General features: G+C 44.4%; 1 protein-coding gene across 2 annotated transcripts; it reads left to right on the top strand.

Moving 5' to 3' along the window:
• The first annotated feature begins 16,044 nt into the window (after positions 1–16,044).
• Positions 16,045–22,680, top strand: LOC115408201 (ras-related protein Rab-7L1-like). Of its 2 annotated transcripts, none has more exons than XM_030118839.1 (5): positions 16,045–16,350; positions 18,159–18,227; positions 18,302–18,483; positions 18,790–18,911; positions 20,740–22,680. In XM_030118839.1, exons 1-5 carry the CDS (start codon positions 16,233–16,235, stop codon positions 20,855–20,857), a joined length of 609 nt encoding a protein of 202 aa, XP_029974699.1. In that variant the 5' UTR covers positions 16,045–16,232; the 3' UTR covers positions 20,858–22,680. The 2 variants fall into 2 exon arrangements, with proteins under 2 accessions (XP_029974699.1, XP_029974698.1); XM_030118838.1 differs by having other exon boundaries at positions 18,156–18,227.
• Positions 22,681–26,830: the final 4,150 nt, after the last annotated feature.

The following is a 26,830-nucleotide window of genomic DNA, read 5'->3' as shown; positions in this document are numbered from 1 at the left end:
TATGTGCACTGACCGTAACCTTGGCTGCTGGCATCTGAGAAGTGATGCAGCTCAGTTCTCAGGATCTTTCCAAAGTTTGCAGGAGAGTAACATCTTGGAATTTGTATCTTTTCCAGGTTCTTAAGGTCACTGACCCAGCTCTCCCACCTTGGCTTCAACTCATCGGGAAGTAATTCATCCCAGCCGACACCTTTCTGACACATCTCTTGAAGCACTTGCTTTCCTGTCAGGAGAAATGGAGCCAGGAACCCCAGTGGATCATACACGGAGGCTACGGTGGAGAGAATACCCCGGCGTGTCATTGGTTTCTCATCCAGTGAGACTTTGAAGGAGAAGACGTCCCTCTCTACATTCCATCACACTCCAAGTACTGTTTGGACTGGGAGATCATCGTGGCTTAGATCTACGTCCCTCACTTCTTTAGCTCTTTCACTCTCACAGATTGACTCAAGAACCATTCGTTCGTTGGAGATGAATTTGTGGAGACGTAGCTGGCCTTTGGCACACACAGCTTGAGCTTCTTCCACCAGCTTGATGGCTGTGTCCACAGACTTGATGCTTGTGATGCCATCATCAACATAAAAGTCCTTTTTGATAAAGTCAGCTGCCAAAGGGAATTCCTTCTCATTTTGGGTAGCGAGGTATTTCATGCCGTAGTTGGTGCACCCCGGAGATGAGGCTGCTCCAAAGAGATGGACCTTCATGCGATATTCTTTGGGCTCAGAATCCGTGTTTCCACCTTCCCACCACAAGAACCGCAGAAAGTCTCGGTCTTCCTCACTGACGTGAAATCTGTGAAACATCTTCTCAACGTCACACATCACAGCAATTGGATGCTTGCGAAATCGGCACAGTACTCCATTCAGTCCATTGATAAGATCAGGTCCGGTTAGAAGATGGTCATTCAAGGCAGTGCCTTCAAATTTTGCGGAGCAATGGAAAACCACTCTGATTTTATCTGGCTTCCTGCGGTGATAAACCCCTTGATGTGGGATATACCACACGCGGCCTCTCTCTGGTTCATGGTTAGCCACTTCCGCATCACCATCCTTGAAGACACCTTCCATAAAGTTCATATAATCAGACTTGAATTTTGGATCTCTGTCAAATTTCTTTTTCAGGTGCCTCAATCGGACTAAGGCGAGTTTCTTGTTGTCAGGAAGGGATGGACGTGCTTTAAAGGGCAGAGGCATCTCAAGGTGATTGTGTTCATTCTGCTGGATTTTTCCTTTCAGGATCTGGAGAAACTGGATGTCTTCCTGAGATATGCACTTTTCTCCTCGGCTGGTATCTGCAAAGTCAGACTCCAGTGCTTTAATCACAGCAGCTGGGGTCACAGGAGGCAGCTCTCTAACTGATATGCGATTGCACAGCCCTGTCACGTCCTTGGAGTTCATACTCTGTTGTGCACTCCCCACAATACTCCAGCCCAGGTCAGTCTTTATGGCATATGGTTCGCTGTCAGCCCCTGTTATGACTTGACGTGGTGCTAGTGCTCTGGAGCAGTCATAGCCGATCAGTAATCCAACCCCACAATCCTTCAGTGGATGTATTTCATGGGCTATGGCTGCAAGGTGACTCCACTTGTTCGCAGTTTCACGCGTGGGAATATGTGCTCGTTCAAGAGGAATGAAGTCCCTGGAATAAGCGGGAGGTAGGTCGATGGTGATCTGTGATGAAAAGCCTCGAACCTTAAGTCCACTGACTCTCTGACTTTGTATGGTTGAGTCCTTTCCCATCATGGTGGAGAGTTTGAGTTTCACTGGCTCTCCTGCTGCCTGCAGTCTTTCGCACACCTCTTGATCGACAAATGTTTTGCTGCTTTGAGTGTCGAGTAAAGCGTAAGCTAAGATCTCTGGTCCAGTGGTGGTAGATGATGAGATCCAGACTGGGACTATCATTGACGTGCTGCCATCCTCACCTCCACTCACACTGCATGAGAGTGCGGAAGTGTTTCCATCACTGCTCTGAGCTCCTTGTGAAGATGGCTTCTCAACTGTTGGACGATCTTCGTGTAATGGAGTGGGATGACTCTTTTTACATTTGCTACACGTGGCTTTCTTTTGACAGTTCTTAGAGTTATGACCTTTTCTCAGGCATGCAAAGCAGAGATTGTTGTCTCTGACAAACTTTTGCTTTTCTTCTACTGTGATTGCCATCAGCTTTTGGCATTTATGTATGGAATGACCTCCTTCACAATACATACATTTCACTGGACTTGAGCTCTGTGAGCTTGCATTCTCATTCTTGGGCTTGGTGGAATCTTTAAGCCTCGTTTCATAGTTCGTGTCTGGTTTGACTGTGGTACTTGGAATGTCTGAAGTGTATACACTGGTGGCAAAGGTGTTTGCCTTTGGACGTTTTGGTTCTCGTACCAGCTTTTCTTCAGTGCGCTTCAGGGCATACAATGAAGAGACTGGGTTGCACGCTATACGTGCTTCCTTTGAGATGAAGGAAGTAAACTCCTTAAAGCTGGGGTAGTCTTTGGCCTGATCTAGCTGCTCAGTAACATAGCGATTCCATCTTGAAGTTACCCAATCAGGGAGTTTCACTAACATTTTCTGATTTTCTTCGCAGTCATTGAGCACCTGCAGACCTTTGACATGAGGCATAGCACTGTCACATGCTTGTAGGAAGTCACTGTATTCTCTGAGCTTCAAGTACTCCTTTGAACCAATCTTGGGCCATCCATTAAGCTTCTCTCTGTATGCTCGCTGTACAACGAAGGAGTGGCCATATCTGGCATTCAACTTCTCCCATGCTTGCTGATAGGCCTCTTCATCTGTTCTATAGAAGTTACCTTCCAGAAGTGATCTTGCCTCTCCAGCAACATACTTTTGTAGGTAGAACAGCTTGTCGGCAGGATTGAGGCAGCGTCGATCGATGAGAGCTTTGAAGCTATTGCTCCACTGTATGAACTTTAGTGGATCGCTGGAGAATACGCCAGGTTCTGGAACTGGGAGTCGGGTGAGTACAACTGAATCATTCAGAGCTTGCAGTACGGATGTTTCACTTTTTGGAGCTTCTTGACTTCCTTTGCAGGATCCTGCAGGACACAGACCCGTCACACTGTTGCATGCAGAGCCTCTTTTACTATTTTCCTTTGACTCTTCATCTGTGTACACTTTAAGCTTGGCTTCCATTACCTCAAGATCCCTTTGTTGTTCAAGTCGTTTTAACTCTTGACGCTGTGCATTGATTGAATTTTCTTTTTCGAATTCAACCTTTTTTGCTGCTAACTGAGCAGCTATCTCTGTTCTCGTGGCTGCTAGGCCTGCTGACTCTGAAGCTGGCTTGGAAATGCTGGCAACAGAAAATTTGGAAGCTGCTGAACCATATATGGACTTCGCATAATCTTTATCAAGAAGCAAATGCAGCCTTGGCCTTTCAGCATCTGCATCAAAGTCCTCACCTGCTTCAGAGAGACGTACTCTCATTAACTGTGTTAAATCTCCTGTCACCGCTGAGCATGCATCAATCTTTTGTTTCACTTCCTGTGATGGAGTTGTTTTTTCACGTAGATTGCTGTATTCTACTTTGGCTACAGCCTCAAGCTTTTGTAGAGACTCCATCATTTCACACAGGTCATGCTCAGAGCACTCCTTTTTTAGACTTACACGAACATTTTTAACATGTGCCTTCCATTTCTCATATGCTGAGTAAAACTTCTTTTCTTTATGAGCTATTTGCTGCTCGGTCAACTCTAGCATCTTTGGTGTCAGATGTTTCTCACGTGAGGATTTTCTTGCCTCAGGTGCAGCTGCACCTTCCTCATGAGGCCTAAGCTCAGTGTCTGACTCTTTTAACACTTGTGATTCTTCTTGTAAATTACTGTCCAATGACTTTTTTTTTTTTTTGAATTACCACTTTTTTAGAAATGAAACAACACATAAATAAACATCAGCTGTGCATAAGTGTACACTCTATGACAACACTTCAAAAATGCACATTTCAAAACCTTAGGTAAGTATGTTGTACACACAGTGACTTTTAAATCTTTATGAAAACACTTAAACGTGGGTCACTTTAACTTATCATGAGACCATCCATCAATTTCTGAGGAAGCAACTTTTTTCTTGTTTTTTTTTTTTTTTTTTTTTTTAATACTGTAAGATCTGACCTTGAGGCAGTAAACTTCACTTTAGAAGCTGAAGTTCACTGCAGGCGATGAAGCGATGAAGCACGCTGAATCCTGAAGTCCACGGACGAGAGGCGATGAAGCGGTGCAGCACACTGAGTCTTGAAGTCCACGGACGAGAGGCGATGAAGCGGTGCAGCACGCTGAGTCTTGAAGTCCACAGACCACACGCTGATGAAGCCGACTTCAACTCTGGAACCTGACGTGTCTGCTACAGATGTCATAGCAGAACTGTGCTCTGGAGTCAGATGGTGTAGCACATTTTGTTGCACCTCAGCAGGATGGAGAAGGCCACGTTTTCACTGTAACTACTTCCTGGTCAATTATAAGAGTCCACGCTTCTTACTGATGAAACATAGAATTTATTCTTGTGAACGCTGATGAACATCTTCATTTAACACCGTGAAAACTAAAATGAAGAGATAAAAATCTCAATTAATATATTTTCATGACATAAATCAGTCTCTGTAGTCAATCAAATACACTTCATTCAAAACAATATTCCTATGTGACATTTCAATCTAACATCTCAAGTTGGAAACACACATTAGTAACAGAATCAAATCAGTTCAAGCTTTTCATGTAAATAACATAAATCAACTTAAACAATCTTTACAGTGGCGCATGTGCAAGTGAGCATTTCACAGATTAACTGAAGAATACACAGAGATCAAATGGAAACGGATTACACCACAAATCATTTTAAACACTGAACAAAAGTTACAAACAGAGAAACTTTACCGTGTGCGCCCTTGACCAGTTGAAGAGTTAAAATAAACTTCTCTTTTGCTCTTTTCTCTCTATCTTCTGTGTCTGTGTCACTCGTGTCTCTCTCATGTCTCTTTACTTCCTGTTTCTCACTCAGCGCTAGATCCACCTAGTGGTCAACAGGGGAACTAATGACCAGACATAAATGCATTTATGGTTTCATTTACACCAATGTCTTTAATAGTGATAAATCTTCATTGTGACTGCATTTTACATGCAGTAAATAAAATGTCAGTATGATGCGCTTGTCCCCAAACTGCTCACATCAGTCTCATAGGTTTCGTTTCGTTCCGTTTATTTGGGCATATCACATAACATAAACATGTCAACAAAATATACAAAACCATTCAATGAAAGGTTCATAATCATTTCAGTGAGATTCAAAAATTTTTGACGTTAGCTGAAATTGCAGTTTATCAGATGACCACCAGGTGGTAGCAAAACACAGGAGACAAACCACAGTCAGCTCCAGAATTCAGATTCTCTCAGCCCTGATCAGTCTGCCTGTTCAGTTAAAATGACAGTAAAAACAAGAACAGCACAATCATGACCTTTCACCTCTTTCATTTCCAGTGTGACTGATCTGTTTTTTTTTTGTTTGTTTTGCTTTTTTTTTTGTTTTTTCCTTTTGATTGTTTGACAAAGTTTTCATTTGACTCCTGTGATGAAGCGAGGACTTCTGATTCTGTCCAGCTTGGTCCATCTATCAGTTTGTCTCATTGTGCCTCTTGTCGGGACGATGCTCCTTTAACACGTGTTATCAGTGTATCTCTAGTCTCTTGTATCCACACACACATTCACTGCCTTTTCTTGAATGGATCATGATTATTTTTCTTGTCTTGTTTGCGCCTTTCACTGGTTGAATATGAGCTATACTGCACAACACTGCCCCCTACAGGTCATCATTAGTTTTACTTCGTTTGCTAATACATCTTTAAGCACTCAAAAAAAAAAGCCAAATTATGCAGAAGATGGACCGAAGTCTTTGTCTCAAACCATCATCACGGAGTAAACCATACCTGGCATCTAACCAGAAGACGTACTGATTGAACGAAGGCCCTCGTCTTATGGCTTCTTGCTACAATCTTTGAGACTGTCTGATATGAAATGTGGAGCTCCAGCTATCATTCCAAAATATATATATATATATATATATATATATATATATATACAGTGGCAGCTGGTGGTGAAATTTGTTGTGGGGGGGCTAACAAATGCTTGCATAATACAGATTAAATAGTTAACAGAGCTGCAAAAGCAACATCAGCTATGATACACAGTTACATCAATTACAGGTACACTATACTTCTTTGTGTTCTACATCCTCTCTCTCTCTCTCTGTCTCTCTCTCTCTGTCACACACGCATACATTTACACACTACAGACGTGTTCCAACCCAACTTCAACATAGCCTGCTGCAACTGTTTTATTACAGCTGTTTGGTGACATGTAGCCAAACACACCTTCAGTACAGCAGCTAGATAGATAGATAGATAGATAATACTTTATTGATCCCAAAGGGAAATTTAAAAGGCAGTCTGTGCTCACATTCACACTTAAAATGCATTCCAGGATTAAATAAGTAAAAATTACTAAAAACAATAGATTAGAAAATAAGGTGCTAAGGAGCTGAAAACACTGAAGAGCCTTAATCAGGATGGACATGGCCCCCCTCTCCAGCCTGAGATGGCAGAGTTGTACAGTCTGATGGCACGTGGTACAAAAGAGTTCTTCAGTCTGTTTGTAGAGCAGGTCAATGAGAGGAACCGAGTGCTCACTGAGCTCCTCTGTCGGGAGAACACTGAGCTAACCTCAGCAAAAACAAGGCGTCACAGTCCTTCAACAGGTCGACAGGGCCTACCTTATTAGAAAAGAAGCTCACATCGACGCCTTTCTGGGATGCAAACAGTTTAATCACCATGTCGTTGAAGTCTGGTAATTTATGGATGAAGTCCGTCTGGATAGACAGTGTGGCAAGTGCATTCAATCGGTCCAAATAACTGGATTATCCAAAACAAATAGTCCACCTCGTTCATGCTAACAGCCATAGCTGAACTTTATCTCCCTCCTTCTCAGCTCTGGCCCAAATGGCGGCACCGCTGCGTTAACTGGCTGCTGTTGGTCAAAAGTCAGTGACAGTGGGCTAACTGAAGCTAGCCCAAAATGCTCAGTAAATCACAGGGGGGGGGGGGGGGTCATGACACCTGTCAATCACTCACAAGAACCAAATGAATGTATCTGCTGGGTTGTAAAGAATCAGCCCATTTAGAGAGATTCTATGTTTTCCTTTGTCTGATTGGTGCTGTTGCTACCTTTGGTTTTATCTAAACTTAAAACAATCTGTTGTAAGTTAGTTAAAAATTAACTTTATCATCTTTCTTGTATTAGCTGTCTTTTTGTGCTGGGAGGGCTCAGCCCTGCTACCCATTTATACCAGCCTTCCATAAAAAAAAAAAAAAAAAAAATATATATATATATATATATATATATATATATATATATATATATATATATGTATGTATATGTGTATATATATGTTTATGAGTACTATATATATATATATATATATATATATATATATATGTATATATATATATATATATATATGTATATATATATATATTTCTCTTTCTTTCTTTATTCGTTTGAGCAATTTACAACAAATTTCAAAAGGACATTACTTATAGATACATCACATTTGCTCAAAAGGAGTAGGCTGAAGCACAAAGCTTATAAACGCCTACCCCTGGAGCTGCTACTTGCATCCAGTTACGTTCAGAAGATACCTTGTGAGTATTAGTACTCATAAACATATATATACACATATACATACACACATACATACATACATACATATATACACATGTGCAAACACATACATACATACACACATGCACCCATACACGCGCGCGCATACATAAGCATATAGCTTACGTCCCACTTAGTGCATATTGATTCAGTTTGATCTTCTTATACTGCAGTTTGAATTGTTGAAGAGAGGTACAGTTTTTAAGTTCAATTTCTGTTTATTCCACAAATCAACCCCACTTCTTGTAATGAACATTTGTTTCATTGTAGTTCGAGAATAGTGCTTTTGGAAATTAGTTTTACCTCTGAGATTGTACGCAGTATCTTTATGACTAAACATTAGTTGGATTTTGTTAGGTAACATACCGTGTCTAGTTTTGAACATTATTAAAAGAGATTTTAGTTTTATCAGGTCATTGAGTTTCAGGGCTCTTGATTCCAGGAACAGCGAGTTTGTACTATCTCTGTCACCGACATTATGGACAATACGCATTGCTCTTTTCTGTTGTATAGTGAGAGAGTGCAGATTTGTTCTGTATGTATTTCCCCAGACTTCAAGGCAGTAGGTAATATACGGCAGTACCAGAGCGCAGTAGATGGTGTAACGTGATTTGTAATCCAGAAAATACCGAGATCTGCCCAAGATGGAAATACACTTTGCAATCTTGGAATTAATGTGAGCTATGTGGGGTTTCCACGACAGCTTATGGTCGAGCACAACACCTTGAAATGTATGCGTATTAACCGTTTCTATAGGTACATCATTTATTTTCATTATCACATCAACATTGACCTTTGTATTAGTAAATATCATCATTTTTGTTTTGTTAAGGTTAAGTGACAGTTTATTTTCATTAAACCAATTTTTCATTTTTTCTACTTCAAAAGAGGCCTCAAGCAGTAGCTGTGAGAGGTCTTTACCCTTAAAGAGGATGGTAGTGTCATCAGCAAAAAGCACTAACTTAGCTTTCCCTGAGACATTGCACAGATCATTTATGTACAGCAAAAATAACAATGGTCCTAATACTGACCCCTGGGGGACACCGCAGGAGATACACTTTAACGATGACTTATATTCACCCATTTGAACATATGTCTATTTGTGACATACGAATTAAGCCAGTGGAGAGAGTTGCCTCTAATACCAATTCTTCCCAACTTTCTAATCAGTACACTATGATTGATGGTGTCAAAGGCTTTTTTTAAATCGATGAATATTGCCAGTGTGATTTCTTTGTTTTCAATGTTATTACTCACTTCTTCAGCTAAGTCCATCAGGGCCACTGCAGTTGAGGAGTTATTTCTAAAACCATATTGACTGTCATTTAAGAGCTTGTATTTATCAATAAAGTTAGTTAATCTTACTGTGAACTTTCTATTCATTGATATTTATTTGCGACTGTGGTACTTCTTCTTTGGCTGCTGTAACAGTGAAATTTCCCCATCGTGGGATCAATAAAGTCTTATCTTATCTTATCTTAACAGTTTTCTAAGATTTTTGAGAATTGTGGCAATAGAGAGATTGGCCTACAATTCCCAATTTGTTGTTTGTCGCCAGTTTTAAACACAGGGATGACTCTAGCAGTTTTCATTTTCATTGGAAATACACCTGTTTGAAATGATAGATTGCATATATAATTTAAGGGTTTCACAATGTCAAAAATGACACTTTTAATCAAAGCCATATCCAGATTGTCACAATCTATTGATCTTTTGTTTTTGAAATTATTCACAATACTAATAATCTCATCATGACCATCTGGTTTTAGGAAAAAAGAATTTGCATTATGAGTACAGACATCTGTGCGCGCACGGGATGAGCCAGAAGATGACATTTCCAGAGCCAGTTGAGGGCCAATGTTAACAAAGTAGTCATTAAAGCAATTCAAAACTTCATTAATGTTGGAGGTTTCATTGTCATTTACAATATAAAGATCTGTGGTGCAGTGTGGTTTACTCTCCCTCCTAAACAGTCTATTCAACACCCGCCGTATACCCTTCATATTGTTTCTGTTATTTTCAAGTAAAGTTTGATAATAATCCTTCTTACATTTCCTCAGGATTGAAGTTAATTTGTTTTTATATAATTTATAACGTTTTTCAGCTTCCGGTGTTCTACTGATAAGAAATTTTTTTGTATAATTGATTTTTCTTTTTACATGCTTTGCGAAGGCCCTTTGTCATCCAAGGAGCGCTGTTATTCGGCCTCTTCACATTTTGTAGGGATACCAGAGGACAGTGTAAATCAACTAATGATGTGAATATTGTTAAGAATGCATCGTAGGCCTTGTCTAAATCATTTTCTATAAAGATAGCGTTCCAATCTTCAGCTTGAAGACTTTGTCTTAGGGCTGAAATTGATTCGTTTGTAAAGATGCGTTTGTCGGACATCGCCCTTCCACTGATACTCTGTTTCCTATTAACTGTGAGAGGAAGTATAGCAAAGATCGGGAGATGATCACTTATGTCACTATACAGAATTCCACTAGTAATCTTACTGTCGATGATAATGGTAAATATATTATCTATCAATGATGAACTATTAGTCGTAATCCTGGTAGCTTTTGTTATTTTAGGATACATCATTAAACTACACATAGAATTTACAAATTTTTCGACTGCATTATATTTATTTACGCGCAGCAAGTCTATATTAAAATCACCGCACAATAACAGATCCTTGTGGGAATGATCTACAAATATTCGTTCAAAGCAATCAATGAATTCCTCAATATTAGAACTTGGGGGTCTATAAACACAACTGATTAACATGTTCTTCTGTTTATCCATAGAGATTTCAACAGTGACACACTCCATTATATCATCTATTACAATAGACATATTTTCAATTAACCTACTGCTAAGTTTCTCATGTACATATAGGGCAACCCCTCCTCCCTTTTAGCTGTTCCTATGCTTACTGAAAATTCTATAATTAACAAGATTAAAATCAAGGATATCGTCAGTGTCCCTTATCCAGGTTTCTGATATTGCAATGATGCCAAAAGGTTTTGCTAATAGCTGCAGATAATCATTGATATACTGTGAATTTGCCCTTCGGCTCCTGGCATTGAAGTGGATTATGGTCATAGTTTCAGACATGTTTTGTTGGGAAAGAAGCATGTTTAGACTTTGTACCTGATGATAATTACAGTTCTCTGGCGTATAGGAAAAAAAGTTACTGTCCGGATCGATCTCATCAAAAACATTATTATTGTTTACATTTTGGGCCACGATGTTAGAGGCTGCTAGCTCTTCTTCACCATCAGCAGAAGAGCTAGCAGAGTTCAGATCAAGATCAGACAGCTTTTCCTTTTTTTTTTTTTTTTTTTAATTATTTGTTTACTTTTTTGTAAGATCAGCCTGTCCACTATTAGTACTTGTCCAGTTCATGTTCTTCCTTTATCCACAGCACCCTTGCTTCTTCAGGCGTTCCGTTTAACTTGATGTAGACTCGACCATTGTAGGACCATGTTGACTGGATTTTGTTCTGTTTCTTAAGCATTCTTGCTTTTCTCGCAATTTCCCCATTTTTCTTTGTAAGATGTTCATTAATATACACATTTGTCCCTTTTAGTTTATTTCTTTGTTTTAAGAGAGCATTTTTAGTTTTCCTACTCACAAATCTCACGATGACAGGTGGCTTTTCTTCGATGCCTCTCCTTGGGAGTGGATGGCAGGCTTCAATGTCAGGGCTGTCCAGGATGATCCCTTTACTGCCCAGAAAGGCGATGACTTGTTGCTCCGCTGAATCCATGTCCTGCTGGGTCGCTTCTCCTCCCGTAGCAGTGGCTCGGGCGTATGACCGTGGCTTGATGTCCAGTCCTGAGATCACCACGTCGTTAATCCTTGAATATTGCTCTAGGTCAGCAACGCGTACTTCCAAAGCAGCAATCTTTTTATCCTTTTCTTCAATACTATGTTTTAGATCTTTCACCTCTTTCACAAGCTCGATAATAGTTTTCTGTTGTTTAGTCAAATTCCTTATTTCATCAGTCAAAAAATTCAGGGATTTTTTCATTTCTCCAAGCTCTTCCTCAATCAGGTTCAGGTTTCCTGATCTCGGCATTGTGTGTTGGTGGTACAGGTCTCAGAGGACTCTGGTCGCTGATGGTGCAGGACTCTGGTGGCTCCTGGTGGCTCCGGTAGCCGCTGCTGCGGGAGAGGAGGAGAGGCGAGCACCCTCAGGTCTTTTCTACAGAATCAGGGGTGAACCACACACGGCACTCTCAGCATTCACGTTCCTTGAACTTATCTTGCACTGAGCGTTGACAATGTCTCGCCTCGCGTCCTCATCGCCGGCCGCGTCCGTCCCTCCGTCCGGAGCTCTCTGCTGACACCTGCTGACCGTCCTCCTCAACTGTACTCCTGTCTTTTCTTTCCCTGTGTCTCTAAGAGACACAGAGAAAGAAAAGACAGGAGTACAGTTGGTCCAACAGTGACTGTCTGATAGCATCTTCCTGGTCACGACGGCAGACCCTGAACGTTCTGTTCTCCTCCAGCCCGGTCCTGCAGCAAACACATTTCATGGAGTGTCGATAGAAGATGTAATCTCAGACGTTTTCAGGCCAAAGCAACTGTTTCATTCCGGTTTTTCCATTTTATGTGTCCTGGCATGTTTCAATGGAACTATTTTTACATTTTCTGGCGGCAAAACTGTGACTGATAACTGGGAAACCTCCCAAAACATGAAAACAAACAAGAGAAGCACTGAGCGAGAGAGTCAGGACGATGACTCAGCTTCAGGTGGGGGGAGGAAGCTTCGGCTGGAGCCAAACACAGTGGCCCAGTTGGCAGAGGAGTTAAACTCCGCGTCGTCAACACCACCTGCCTCACAACAGAGACGAGGAAGAGGAGGAGGAGGAAGAGGAGGACGGATTCTTGTGACGGAGAGCAGGTGGGAGAGGTAAGGTGGAGAAATGGGTGGAGTGAGAGTTAAAACTGTGAAATGATTCTCCCTGACATCCCCGACTGGAGCACAACTCATTAGAAACGGACTAATGGTCACTGAACGCTGAGCGTTCCCCATCGACCCCCGGTCAGGTCCGGGCGGCAGCCGGCTGGGGGGCTGCTGGCTCCGGGGGGACACGGCTGTTCGTGTCTGCATGGTGGTGGTGGTGGTGGTGGTGGGGGGGGGGAGGCTTGCTGGGTCACTTCCAGGTAAGTGTGCGAAGAAGTCCATTCTTCTTCACTGAGAAGTCCATTACTTCAAAAAACATTTCTCATATGACAGCCCTTTTTTCCCATTTTTTCCTTCCGTCTGTGTTCAGATCGTTATTGCTAACCTCCTCATGGGAATCTAAGTGATCAGCATTAACGTTCATCCAGCTGGTATAACTACTGCTCAATCACTGAATCCACTACGATGTGTGTTGAAGTTAATTCCTCAGAGGTCACAAACATGCAGTGGAGGAAATAAATGTTTGCCCCCCCCCTGCTGATTTTGAAAGTTTTCATACTAAGAAATAAAAGAACAGTCTCTGAATTTTATGGCAGCTTTATTTTAACAGTGATAGAAATATGAAATTTAAAACAATGGAGAAAATTCCATGAAATGACAAAAAAATCAAGGTTTCATTTCATTGAGGGAATTAAGTATTTGACCCTCCAGCAAAACATGATTTAATACTTGGAGGCAAAACCCTTTTTGAAGCACAGCAGTCAGACGTTTCTTGTAGTTGCTCACCAGGTTGGCCCATCAGGACTCATTTCAGTAAACTCCTCTCTGCAGATCATCTCCAAATCCTGGAGGTTTTGAGGTTGGCGTTTGGAACCTGGAAGCTTCGGCTCCCTCCACAGATTTTCTAAACAGGATTCAGGCCAGGAGACTGGCGAGGCCGTCCCGTGACCCTGATGTGCTTCTTATGGCGCCACTCCTGTGTTTCCTTGGCTGTATGTTTTGGGTCGTCGTCGTGCTGGAAGACCCATCCACCACCCGTCTTCAGGCAAGGAGGTTGTCCCTTAAGATTTTGCGATTCATTCCCCCATTCAGCTTCCTGTCGGTGAAGTCCACCTGTCCCCATAGAAGAGAAACACTCCCAAAGCATGATGCTTCCACCGCCATGCTTGACGGTGGGGAAGGTGTTCTTGGGGTCATATTCAGCATTTCTCTTCCTCCAAACACGTCGAGTTGAGTTGAGGCCAAAGAGCTCGATTTTGGTCTCTGACCACAGCACCTTCTGCCAGTCTCTCTGGGTGTCATTAATATTGTAGCGGCTGCTGCAGCAGACTTATATAGTGGGCCTCTCCTGAGAGGCAGATTCCCCTGGAACTTTTGTGGAAGGACTCTGGAGTAGGGGGTGTTTCCGGGGTGAACGTTTGTTCCTGTTGCTCTGTTCTTGGGCGCGAGAGATGTGCATGTTCTGAAACGCCTTGAACTGAGCCGATTGTGCCCAAAAACAGAGCAACAGGAACAAACTTTCACCCCGGAAACACCCCCTACTCCAGAGTCCTTCCACTAAAGTTCCAGGGGAATCTGCCTCTCAGGGGAGGCCCACTATATAAGTCTGCTGCAGCAGCCGCTACAATATGTTCGATGGCAGACTTGAGGCGTTCCTGGACGTGACCCTATTGGAGCAGAGGCACAGGATTTTAAAGGGGCTGTATCATGCAAAATTCACTTTTTGTATGTTTTAACCTTGTTATATAGTTATGTACTCACCAAAAACTCCCCAAAGCGTTTTTGTCCTCTGTGCCTGTGTGTTTGAGCTTTCCTTGTTGTTGTGTTTCTCAGAGAGGCAGCCCCTCCCGCACCGTGAAAACGCTCTGTTTCCCACGTTGACGTCACACGGAGAAGATGGCTCCCCTGAGCCCCCCTCCCACGCAGGCCCTCGGCAATCAGCGTTGAGGCTTTTTGCAACTCCAATTACGGAGATAAACTTTAACCATCGTCTGAAAGCAACAATCAAGCAGGAGCAAGAGTCTGAAGGGTCTGAAGGGTCTGGAGGGTCTGGAGGGTCTGTGCTTGGTGAGTTTCTCACAGGAAAAGACGTTTTCGCGTGTCTTTGCGTGTAGAGAAGCTCGAGCTAAAGAGCTAAAGCTAGCCAGCGTATTTGTTTTGAAGCTCTGATTGGCTGAAGTTCGCTGTCAGTCAAAGTCCACAGGGGGAGAGGCGGGATTTTCAGTGAAACGGAGCATTTTCTCTTCTGGGTTTCAGAATTAGCCCCAGAAAATCTTTTATTTCACACAAAATGACTTTAACTTAGCACCAAAAATAAACTATTACCATATTAATGCCATTTCTTGGGTTTGGACGAGCTGAAAAAGCAGGATACAGCCCCTTTAAACCATTGAGTGACACTGTCTTTCCAGTGGTTTTCTTGGTGACTGTGGTCCCAGCTGTGTTGAGATCATTCACCAGCTCCTCATGTGTCGTTCTAGGCTGATCTCGAACCTTTCTCATGATGAGACCCCACCAGGTGATGTCTTGCAGGAAGCCCCCAGCCGAGGTCGACTGACAGTCATGTTGTTCTTCCTCTTCTGAATAAGAGCACCAACAGTCGTCACCTTCCCATTCTGCTTCTGACTTATAGTTTCGTTGCCCATTCCAGCCTCTGTAGGTCAACAGTTTTGTCCCTGACATCTTTAGACAGCTCTTCGGTCTTGCCCGTGGTGGAGATGCTGGAGTGTCACTGAGCCTGTGGGCAGGGGGCTTTAATACAGGGACAGTTTGGGACAGGTGTCTCTCATGAACCAATGACTTAGTGGAAGGATGTTAATGGTCTGTGGGAGCCAACATTGTTTTTCTCTAAAAAATGTTATATTCTTTTTTTTTTATATTCTTTCTATCACTGTTCAAATAAAGCCGCCATAAAAATCTGACTTTTCTTTTATGTCTTGGTGTGAAAACTTTCAAGATCACCTCTGTACTTCTTCTATGCAACCCAATTTTGTTGTCAGTTTTTTCATCAGTTTCTGTGCTCGGATGTTTGCTGGTTAAAAGCTAACCGCTGAGCGGCGGTGTATTCACGCAAATCCGTCGTGAGTCGAGTCTCATTAATGACCAACTAAAAGAACAATGAGAGCAAAATGTTTGTGTAAAAAAAGTCTCTGTGGGGTCTGCAGAGCCACATGTGGCTCCAGAGCTGCAGGTTCAACGCCCCTGAGCTAATCAATGTCCATTGTGAAAGCAGGTTTTTACACTCATCTGTATCTAACAGTGGAAGTGGTGCAACAGTGATCCCTGTCTTTGTGTTCCAAGTTTGCAGAGTTTTCACAATGTTTTCATTTTCCAGGCAGGCGTGGTTCCTGTCGCTGAAGTATTTATGACTCAGTCTACTTCCTTCCTAACAGAAAGTAAAACCAGATCCTCAGAGCCCGTCTGCACACAGCTGGAGCTACGATCATCACTTCTCAGTTTGTATGAGGCAGGTTTCTGTCTCAACACGTTTTCCTCGTCTGTTCACGTCGGCATCAAGTTCTACGGTGTGAAGAAGACTCATAAATAGCATTTCCTGAGCTGAAGGTTGAACTTTGATCAGCTGAAACCACCCAGTTGTGGACTGAACAGCGCAGAGAAATGAAGGAGCATGTGATGAAAATCCTGATTGTCGGCAACGCAAAAGTAGGGAAGACGTCTTTTGTACATCGATACATCAGCGGACAGTTCAGCTCGGCTTACAAGACGACAGTGGGAGGTAAGGCTGAGTGGAATCACTCCTCTTAGTGAAATCTCAGAATCTCCGTTCTGTCTTCACCCTCATATAATCTGGTTAAACAGTGACTCTGGTCTTTTACAAGGACAGGAAGAAATTCTGCTCCTGTATTTGACTTAACTTACTGGAGTGTAACAGAAATTAGCTTCAGTATGTTTAAATATAGACTCAAAAACTCCTGAGGAAATTTTAGATTAGTGTGTCTGCATCTCCTTATTCATTGTGAGGTCTGATCTGAGATCAGCCGTGACAGCTAGTCAGCAAGTTGAAAGGTTATGAAATTGTTGGAAAAAGTTGAAAAAAGGTGAAAACAGCTTTAACAGGCTGAAAGTGTTTAAAAAAAAAAGCATAACAGAAGGCATCGTTGAAATACCATTGAGAGTAAAAAAATATATAACTAAAGTTGAATTAACAGCAAAAAGCAGCAGAGTCAGTGTCAGAGTAACAGAGGATCAACAGAGCTCCAGCAGTAACGGAAAAATCCAGACTAATCAAGGAGCAGTCAGCACAACAGGTGTCTGTTGCCATGGAGACCAGCTGCACTCAGCAGGTGTGTCTGTTGCCATGGAGACCAGCTACACCCAGCAGCCATGAATCAGCACTTTTTCATGCAGTTTGTGTGGTTGAGGAAATGTTGTTTCTTCAGAACCGAGAGGTTAAATTCATTTTCTTTTCTTTCTTTTTTTTTTTGCACTGTGAGCGTCAGAAGCTTTGAATGGATTTATTCTTCTAACCCTCTTCCTGTCTGTAGGATCATCCATGCAGCCACAGTGAGTTTGTAAAAAATGTGAGAACTTTTGGATTTCAGTGAAAAAAATGCATTGGAGCGGATGGGAGTAAAATCTGCACTCTCCTTAAACAAATGCATGTGGAGAGAGAACTGTTTGAGACAGAGACAAAATAAAAGCATTGTGAGAATCACAAGGACCATAGCTACATATTGATGTATATTATATTAAGCCTGAGGGAGAATAGTGGCCGTGGCAATGAGAGGAACCCTTTTTCGGTTTAGATCGAGAGCCTCTCCAATACACTCCCATTAGAAACTCCAATAATGACTGATATTCTTGCCAAACTTTAAAGCTCACAATTCAAATCTGGTAGAAGATATTGAATTGAGGTTTTCACATCTGAATAGAGGACAAAAAAGGAAACATTTTAAAATTTTAATGACGTGTGTACGTGAAAGAATGGCGAGACATGACGGACTGGTTCACTGATGATTTTTTTGGTGCGTTTTTCAGTCAGCTGAAAGAAAGACGGCACAAAGAAATATTCAAATGAAACTGATTGGAATAGAAATCTTGACACCCTGCCAGGGGCAGGAACACTGGAATTATCTATGGCTAGTCTGTATGTTTCAACTGAGTTGTTGTGACTTCTTCTCGTCATTAGTTCATCAATCTGCTTCTTTCATGAATGGTTACAGAATTTATAGCAGATCCTCCTCCAGATCATAGAGCATCTTCCTCCCACCAAGAACCCCAAAGCTGACTGTGGTCAGTTCATAGGAAACAAGAGGTGAAGCAGACAGACAGGGTGCAGGACCAGATGCAGACAGCAGGTGGGGCTGAAGACACACAGGGGCCAAACAGGGAGGGGGAACAGACCCTGGCCTTTATGGAGCATCTTCTTCAAAGTGACAACCACATTATAGAGGGATCTTCCTCCCACTAATTAACAGAACGTCAGCTATATGATAAATTACTGCAACCAGACAGACTGGTTCCCTCTTCATTTCTTATTTTTCTTGGTCCGTGATGCATCTTTTTTACTTCCCTTTCCAGCAGAATTCAGAGTGAAGGTGCTGCAGTGGTCAGACAAAGAGACAGTCAGACTGCATATCTGGGACATCGCAGGTAGGAGACGCTCTTTCAGCGAGCGTATCAATGAGTAAACAGAAAACACGCTGAACTCGATGCCCTCCATTCAGGCCAGGAGCGTTTCACTTCCATGACCAGGGTCTACTACAAAGCGGCGCTGGGCTGTGTGCTGATGTTTGACGTCACCGACTCGTCCAGCTTCCTCAGGTGTCACCAGTGGAAACAGGACCTGGACACCAAGGCCACGCTGCCCGGCGGCGCTCCCATCCCCTGCATCCTGCTGGCCAACAAGGTGAAGCAGTGCGTTTGACTCATGAATGATGAATCCGGGCAGCCTTCAGGCTCTCTGCTGCTGAATGAGCAACGTTCCACTGGGATGCTACAGAAACACCTTCAGCATTAACTGTTTTTAGGAATACCCAGTGAATTCACTGACAAACACTGATTTTATAGGCATGTGTAACGCAAAGTAAACATTTCTACAGGTTAAATAAAACAGTCTTTCAGACAGCATCAGGTGACGAAGAGCAGCATGACTCAGAGGTTTCAGTGATGGTCCTGAATGACTCAGCTGCCCTTCTGCCCCGTCTCTCCACAGTGTGACCTTCCTGAGCGGGTGGTGACAGCAGACAGCATCGCCGAGTTCAGCAAGAACAACGGCTTCTTCACCTGGATGGAGACCTCAGTCAGAGACAACAGGAACGTTGATGAAGCCATGAGGTTCAGTCGTTTCATCTTTTATTGTCCGTCGTGGTGAATCAGTGATGAGTTACAGCGTTAAGTCCCTGCTGACGAGACGGTGGCCCTCATTCATCAATCTTGCGTAGAAAGGAGTGCAGATATGAGCGCTGATCTCACCGTACATCAGGACACTCATGAGATTTACTAAACTTATGAGTCTGACCAACTTTTTGGCGTACGAATCAGCGGGTGTTGATAAATGCAGCGGCTGAAATAAATCGTCATTAATATGTCACCACCTTAATGTTCATGGTTCAGAAGCCCCGCCCACTGAGGTCAAACACGGACATGAGAAACCTTGGTGAAAAAAAGAAACTTTTCCCAGCTGGGAATTGATCCGCTCACATCTGAGGGGGGAGTAAATAAAGACGAGCTCTTTGGAAGAAAAAAAACTGGAGTTAAAGGAGCCAGAAAAACGCTGTCTGGAGGAAGATCACGGCCTCGCTGTGGACAAACAGACACCGGCTGAGTTTGAATAAATTATAGGTCAGATAATTTAGTCCTGATATTGAAGATAATGAGGCTGACATCTATTTTACAGGTTAAATTTTTATTGTTTAATGACGTCTTAGAGCCAGACAGCAGCGGCACGGCAGCCAGGTCTCCTCAGAGGAGGTCCCACTGCCGGGTCTGAACTCTGAACCCAGTACCGGGTCTCTCGTACTGGGTCAGTACTGGGTCAGGACCCAGCACCAGGTCCTCTCGTGCTGTCGGCACATCACAGGTCACTCCATTGACCAAGGCGATACTGTGTAGAACTGCACAGTCCAAAATAACGTCCCAGTCCTTTTCAGGGGTAAACAGCAGTGTTTCCCCTGCTGGGTGAAGACGAGGACGCCTCCCTGGATCCGTCTGAAGCTGCAGCTCTCAGCAGTGACGTGTGTGTTGTGTGTGTGTGTGTGCACTGTTAAAACAGTGCTGCTGTATGGGCTCAAGAAGTCCTGTATTGGTCCCACAGGGGGAAATTTATTAGATATTCTTTTCTTTTTTTTTAATTATTCTTTTACTTTTCAATCTGTACTGAATATGTGGCTGCTTGTTCTTTATGACATGTTTCACGTTTGCTTACGTAGTAATTATTTTCACTCTCCAGGTTTTGCACCTCAAATCCACACTGACTCAAACTTTCCACACGATGTGGTGAGATTTGATCGCACCGTACGATCACATCGAATTGATAAATGCCGATTGTAGAATGGAAATGGCCGTACGCCCAGGTTTCTGTCGTATGTTCGCTTGATAAATGAGGGCCGTTGTGTTTGGGTGAAAATACAAGACTAGGGGCTGTTTCTAGAAATATGGAGGACCCAAACAAAATGGACTTAAAGTCACCCCCTAAGAAAAAACACTTTACCTCTTTACCCTTTACACCCTGTTTAGGTCCACTCCAGTCTGATCTTGATCAAGTATTTTTTGACAGTGTGATTACTGCATCCAGCTGCATACACTGCACACATAGTAATCTTCACATCTGAACATCTGTAAAACAGAAATCACCATCATTGCATTGTAGCCAACATATTGGTATGAAAATACGGGAAAACTGTGCAATAATTACAAAATAATACAGGCCTAATAGTGAATATATCATAAAATATACTGAGTAAGAAAGTGACTTACGCAAATGAAACTCTGCATGGCTGCTGAAAGAGTTTACATTTTGCCCATTTGAGCTCTGAACTTCTCAGGACATGTCAGGACATCTTGAAGAACAGAAAAAGTGGCCTGTGGCGTAAACCATGACAGGAAATCAGATTCAGCTCCCTGAGGTCAGCTCAGGTGATTCACAGAATCCTCTGTGTTTCAGGAGGTTGGTGCAGGAGATCCTGTCGGTTCAGCCCAGTGAGGACCAGCTGCTGTCCAGCCAGGAAGACAGCGTCGACCTTCAGTCTCACGACGCCACAAAGCGACAGAGCTGCTGCTGACGACTTCCTGCGATGACTCCGGTTCAGTCGTGACAGCAGCTCTCCGACTCATCGGGCACATCGCGCCTCCATCTGTGTCGTTCTTCATCCAGCATCAGAAGACTGGTGAAGCTCGTCAGAGCACTAATCTGAAGCACGCTTCATAAATTCACACTGTTCTGCTGAACACTCACGTCACACACTAGAATCTTCTTCTAGAAAATGTCAGAGATAATGAATCAAAGAAGCAATCAGAGTTTGATTGCCTGAAAGCTGAATGATCTCAGGTGAAAAGGCCGAACCTTCATTGCGTTTTGGGGGTTTGTTTACGTGTCGACGGCGCTCAGAGCCTCTGAAAATGGAACCTTTTGGAAATAGCTTCCAAAGTTTTGAGAACTCTCTGAAAATGAGACTTTCTGGAAATGCTGGTCTCCATGGAGACGGTAGAAACGCTGCTACTGCACATGCTCAGTGGAGGATCAGTAACTTCTATTCTTCAGGTTTAGAGTGTGTTGTTCTCTGCATCTTGTGTGGTTTCATTACAACAGAAACAGCACCCACGAGTGGCGCAACGCCACTGGGTTTATAACTGGGTGTATCCAGGTGTGTCGCCATGGTAACATAAGCTGCAAGTATAACCTGATTACCTCCATTCATTTATTGAATGCCATGAAGACTAAGAGACTAACCGGTCTGGAGAAGAGATGGAGGAGGCTGTTCAAGACTCCAGCTCTTCATTCTAAGATCATTTCCTTTATTTTTTCTATCAAGCAAAAAATGTAACAGAATTATTTATTTACCCAGCAGCCACTCCTTCTTGGCCTGCTCTCCTTCTTGGGCCTCCTCAGCCCGACCTGGACTTGCTGTTTCTCTCCCGCCCTGACGAAGGCCATGCTGGACCTCGAAGGGGGCTGATATCTGCTCGGCTGGATCTGACAGCGATCCAGCTGAGGTCCAGACGGTGCCTGACACTGCCGTTAGCACCTGGCCGCGGTGCCACGCGTGCCCCCCCTGCCCCGGGGCTTCAGGGCAGCAGCCGAGGATGCGCTCCTCTCGCCGGGCTCAGCTGGAGTTTCTGCGAGGCCCCAGCGATGCGAGTTGGTTGGACTGGGGAGTACGAGCCTGGATCGGATAGGATGGGTACCAGATTTGAACCGATACGGTACCAATTCCCAGGTACCGGTACTCAACGGTACCAGTTTTCGGCACTTTAATGTGGTAATAAATGTAAATTTGTTGCTGGCAGTAGAAAAGTCGCTAACGGACGCTATGCTAGCTGCTAACGGTGCAGAATGCAGGAGCTGAAGCTGTTTAAAACGCTGCTCTCCTCAGCCGTGAGAAGGATCCTGTTCTTAACCAGGAGCTTCCTCAGATTTGAAGTATTCCCGCCACAGCGAGCGTGATCTGCATCGTGTTTTGAAAAGTGGAGTCTGGATTTGGAGCTCGGTCTCTTCGCCATGCGGCTCTGTTTCCTGAACGCTCGGCCGCCGACTCCTTGGGTCCGCTCCCTCACCGTCACCAGGAGGCGTTCAGGTACCGAAACGTGGAACCGTCTCATTTTACGTGGATCGATGCTCGGCAGTACCGACGGAATCCGGTCAGCACCTACCGGATTCGGCGCCCATCCCTCGTCCCAGTGATCCGAGCGCCTTGTCCACTGTCCCACTGCGGCGCTCCTCTCCCACCTCTGCATGGGTTTCACTCTGGACCAGCTGGCGTCTCTCTGAGCCTCCTGATTCCTCCGCTTCCTCCCTGGTCTGACCACAGAGGACACTCTACTGCCAGACGAGCCTCTGAGGCAGCAGCTCCCTGGTCCCGGTGACCTTTAACCCCTCTGTCAGACCGGTGAAGGCAATAAACTGTTAGGTTTGAAAAATGCCTGACTTTCTGTCCTTTGTCTGAAAACACACACACACACACACACACACACACACACACACACACACACACACACACACACACACACACACACACACACTGGTACACATGGGGACTTTAAAGTGTAAATAATGTCCAGTGCAAAGAAGGTCCTGCTCCAATGAGGGTTTGTGTTGTTTTAAAAACAGGTGCGGGTTTGATTCCCACACGGTGAGTGTGCCGTACTCACAGGATGTTCTGAGGGTTGGGAGGAACACACACTTCCATCAGCCTTCGCTGGTCCCGTGTTCCAGATCAGCAGAGTGCTGCCAGTTTATCTTATTTTAGTTTTATGACCAGAAGAGCCTTTTTCATCAGTTTTAAACAAAACAAAATGTCTGGAGCCACAAAACATGTTAATTGCCAGTCATGAAGAAAACAGATAAAACATCAAATAAAGTCAAAATTAAACAAAGAAAAAAAAGCAGAGGAAACGTTCCTGAAGTGTCATGGCTGCAGGTTAGATATATCCTCATATTTTTGTGTTTTGAAGCCATTTTTAAGATTTATCTTTTTTACATGGAGCTTGGTTTTTTCCGCTGCTTTATCTATTTAACTGTTTTTCTTTGAGCTGTTTCAGCTTCACCTCAGTTTTTTGGTTCTTTCTCCGTTTTTTTCTTGCATTGGTTTCTTATTACTTCCTTTCTTTTTTCTTGCTTTTATCTTTTTTTATCCTCCTTCCTCCTCCTCCGCCCCTTCATCTTCTTTTCTGTTTTCCTTTTTTCTTTTTCATTTTTACTTTTTGTCTTTTCCTGGAAAAAAAAAAAGCTAAACTACCAAGTTTAATCATTTTAGTTTGATTGCTTTTCCTGTATTAGTTTCATTTTTTTCAGTACCTTTAAGCTATTTTATGGTTTTTCTAACAGTCCCGGCTGTCCTGTCTCTCAGCTGTTTTTATGTTTCTGAAAATCGGGGTTTAGCTGGAGGGTTTCTGATCAGCAGTGATGCAGCTGTTATTGCAGAGAGCAGTGTTTCGATTCTTCTCTTCCGTCAAAACAAAGTGAAAATGCCACTTTTTGAAAAGTCTCCATATGTGCTGCTAATGCATGTAGTTCAGAAGAGCTCACGGTGTGCAATCGCTGTACCTGGGCTTCAGAAGCCCAAAAAGCGCCGGTACATCCATAAATAACCTCAGTCCGCCTTTTGGGCGGCGGAGGTGGAGGCTGCGGCAGAAGCAGACGGCGTGCGCGGGGCGGGTGGAGGGAAGGCCTCTCGGCGAGAGAACGAGGCGTGCAGCGTGCTCGCCGGCGCCGCCAAGTCCTCCCCTCCAACACGCTGAGTCAGCCGGGCACATGGCGTCCCCATGTAGGCAAGTGGTGAGTAGGCGCCGTTCGGACCGGCGCACGTGGGTCTGCATGTGCACCAGCTCCTTTCAGGCTTCGCCGAATCTGGTTCAGGCAGGCAGCGGGTGCTGCTGATAAAAATGTCAGCGCCTCGCTCTCAAGCTGTCGAGGATTGGTATTTATAGAGATGAAGAGGCTCTTCATCTCGTCACGGTTTTGGTCCATGTTGACCATCAGATCCTGACGTCTCTTCCCGTTCTGTTCAGAACGCTCCGTCTTCGGGGAGAACATGTTCGCTTCACGCCTCTGAAAGGTGAAGAAATGATCCATCCATCCATCTGCTGCACCACTTCATCCACCTGCGGGTGGGGCTTCCTCTGTACGGCACCGACATGTACTCTGTATGTCGTCCTGGTCCTGGTCCTGGGCCTGCTTCTGGTCCTGGTCCAGATTCTCCTGGTCCAGGAAGAGCAACAGACAAGCAGATCCACATGCTGCTCATGCCTGATGAGGCCAGAGAGGGAGGAAACACAGAGAGGAGTTTAAAGGAAGGTTTAGAAATAATCCAGATCGCCTGAATTCACCGCCGAGCTCAGCACCGGAGCGCCGGATCCTCGGGGATCGCCGGAGTTGCGAGGAACCGTGTGTGTTTGGTCGGTTCTGAGTGGAGATTCGTTCTGTTCTTCCATTTCAGAATTCTATTCCTGTCGGCGAGTTGGAGGCAGAAGCGATCTTTGATCTGTGACTCAGTCTTCTGCTCTCAAGAAAACCCTGAAAAAAGACAGAACCACGAAGTTTGACAGACGGTCTTGGCGAGTTTGTCCGTCTGTCTCTGCCGTAATCAGCCACCGTCACGTCCACCGTCTTCGCCTTTCTGACTTTCTTTGGTGTCGATTCATTTTCCTCCTCAGAACAGCCGTAAGAGTGCAGCTCGTTCACTGAGAACTCGTTACCAGACTCGTTCAGAGGAGTGGAGAGAGCGGGTGAAATCCCGCCAGCGACGAGCCGAGCTCGCCGCCGTTAAACACACACACACTCTTTTGCCTGTTTGATCAGCAGGGATGAGAAATGAAGCGTGAAAACAATCGATTGGATCGAGACATAAACTCCATGTTTTCATGACAGTTTTGACGAAAACGAGAATTTCTGAGGTAAGCCAGCCTGCCTGGGGGGAGGGAAACAGTGTCGGGTTCGAGTTTAGAGTTAATTGTGAGTCTCAGGTCAAATGTTTCAAGATTCCACTGACTTCTGACGTGTTTGAAAGGAAACTATTAAAAATACACTGAAAGTTCAGAACAGACGACATGAGCTGAAAAAGCTGCACCTGCAGAGCGGAGGATCTATTCACAGCCTGTTTTCTCTCCCAGTCAACAGGTTGGATGATGAGAGGCCAATCTGTCTCCATCTCGTCTCTTTTCCTCCCCGTGGCGCCCAGCGGCGGCGGCGGCGGCGGCGGACGGAGGACGGGGAGGGGCGGTCTGACTGAGCTCCTTCTCAAATGTCAAACCTATTATCTGCTTCTTTTGGCTCAGAGCTCCAGATGGGAGCAGGAGTCGTGTCGGTGTCACGAACACCATCGCCCCCGCCGCCGCTCCTGCCGCCCCCGCTGAGGTCACTGCGTTTGGAGGTCAAAGGGCGAGCCGCTCCGTCTGGAGCTGGGGGTTCAAAACCCGCGCAGGCCTCATTTACACGACAACCTTTCAACCGAAAACGCAGCGTTTTTGCATTTCCGTCCGTTTCTACACCGCTGTCGTATAAACGACACAGAACGGGTCCTGCTGCCGCCGCAGTGACGAGAAACGCCACCGTGGATGGCTCTACCACCGGAGACGAAGACACAAACGAAAAACACGGAAATCAAAAAGGATTTCTGATTCCAATACGATGCAGGGCGTCTTTTCTGCGAGCGAAAGCAGGAAGCACGTCCCAATAAGAAGATCGACATCAGGAAAGATTTCTGCTCTGCAGTGAAAAAATGGAGTGACTTTTAAAAGAAACAAAGATTTCTGCTGTCGCTGCAATTACAAGCCTTTCTTGTGTAAATCTGTTGTGTTTTAATGGTTTTTGAGCCACTAAATATATGACACCATACTAAGAGTTAAGAATAACTAAACCATCGCTTCAGTTTCATTCAATCCAAATTTTCGCATGAGGCCGACTTCAGCTCTGCTGTTTTCAGTCACTGTTTCCTTGTTTTCGCCTGAAAAAGTCAGTTTCTCAAAGTTTTTAGGAAAAATAAATTCTTTAAAATAAATTCAGCTTCATCTGAAAGTCAGATTTTATTGTTTTTAATGAGTCCGGGTCATTTTCACGTGTTTGAAGCAGCTTTATGTGTTCTCTCTGGCAGAATGTTCGTCACTTTGTGTTTGACCATGTTGACTCTGAGCCCAGACCTTCAGCACGGAGCTCCTCCAGCGCTCTGCTCAAGGGCGTGGCGGTAAATATTTACTCCTCGGCGTGAAGCTTCACCGCGCCGGGAGCTGCAGGGAGGCCGCCGCGGCCGGAAGAAGAAGGCGTCAAACCACAGATATGAGCGAGCGGAGGAACGTCAGAGCGCGGCGAGGCCTTGAGACGGGACGTCAGCGGGGGGAGGGGGGTCCCCGCCCTCTGACCCCGTCTGATAGCTGCACCACTGTTCCAGGTGAAGGTGAAGCCATGCAGCTCCGCGTCTGCCGAGGGTGACTTCTCAACGTTCTTCATTTGTGGTTTCCGCTGAGTTCCGCTGAGTTCTGCTGAGTTCTGCTGAGTTCCACTGAGTTCCGCTGAGTTCTGCTGAGTTCTGCTGAGTTCCGCT

Source organism: Salarias fasciatus, chromosome 20 (genome assembly GCF_902148845.1).
Source record: "Salarias fasciatus chromosome 20, fSalaFa1.1, whole genome shotgun sequence".
Classification (NCBI taxonomy): Eukaryota; Metazoa; Chordata; class Actinopteri; order Blenniiformes; family Blenniidae; genus Salarias; species Salarias fasciatus.
The sequence above is the reverse complement of the archived record's forward strand: the minus strand, read 5'-3'. Positions and strand labels throughout refer to the sequence as shown.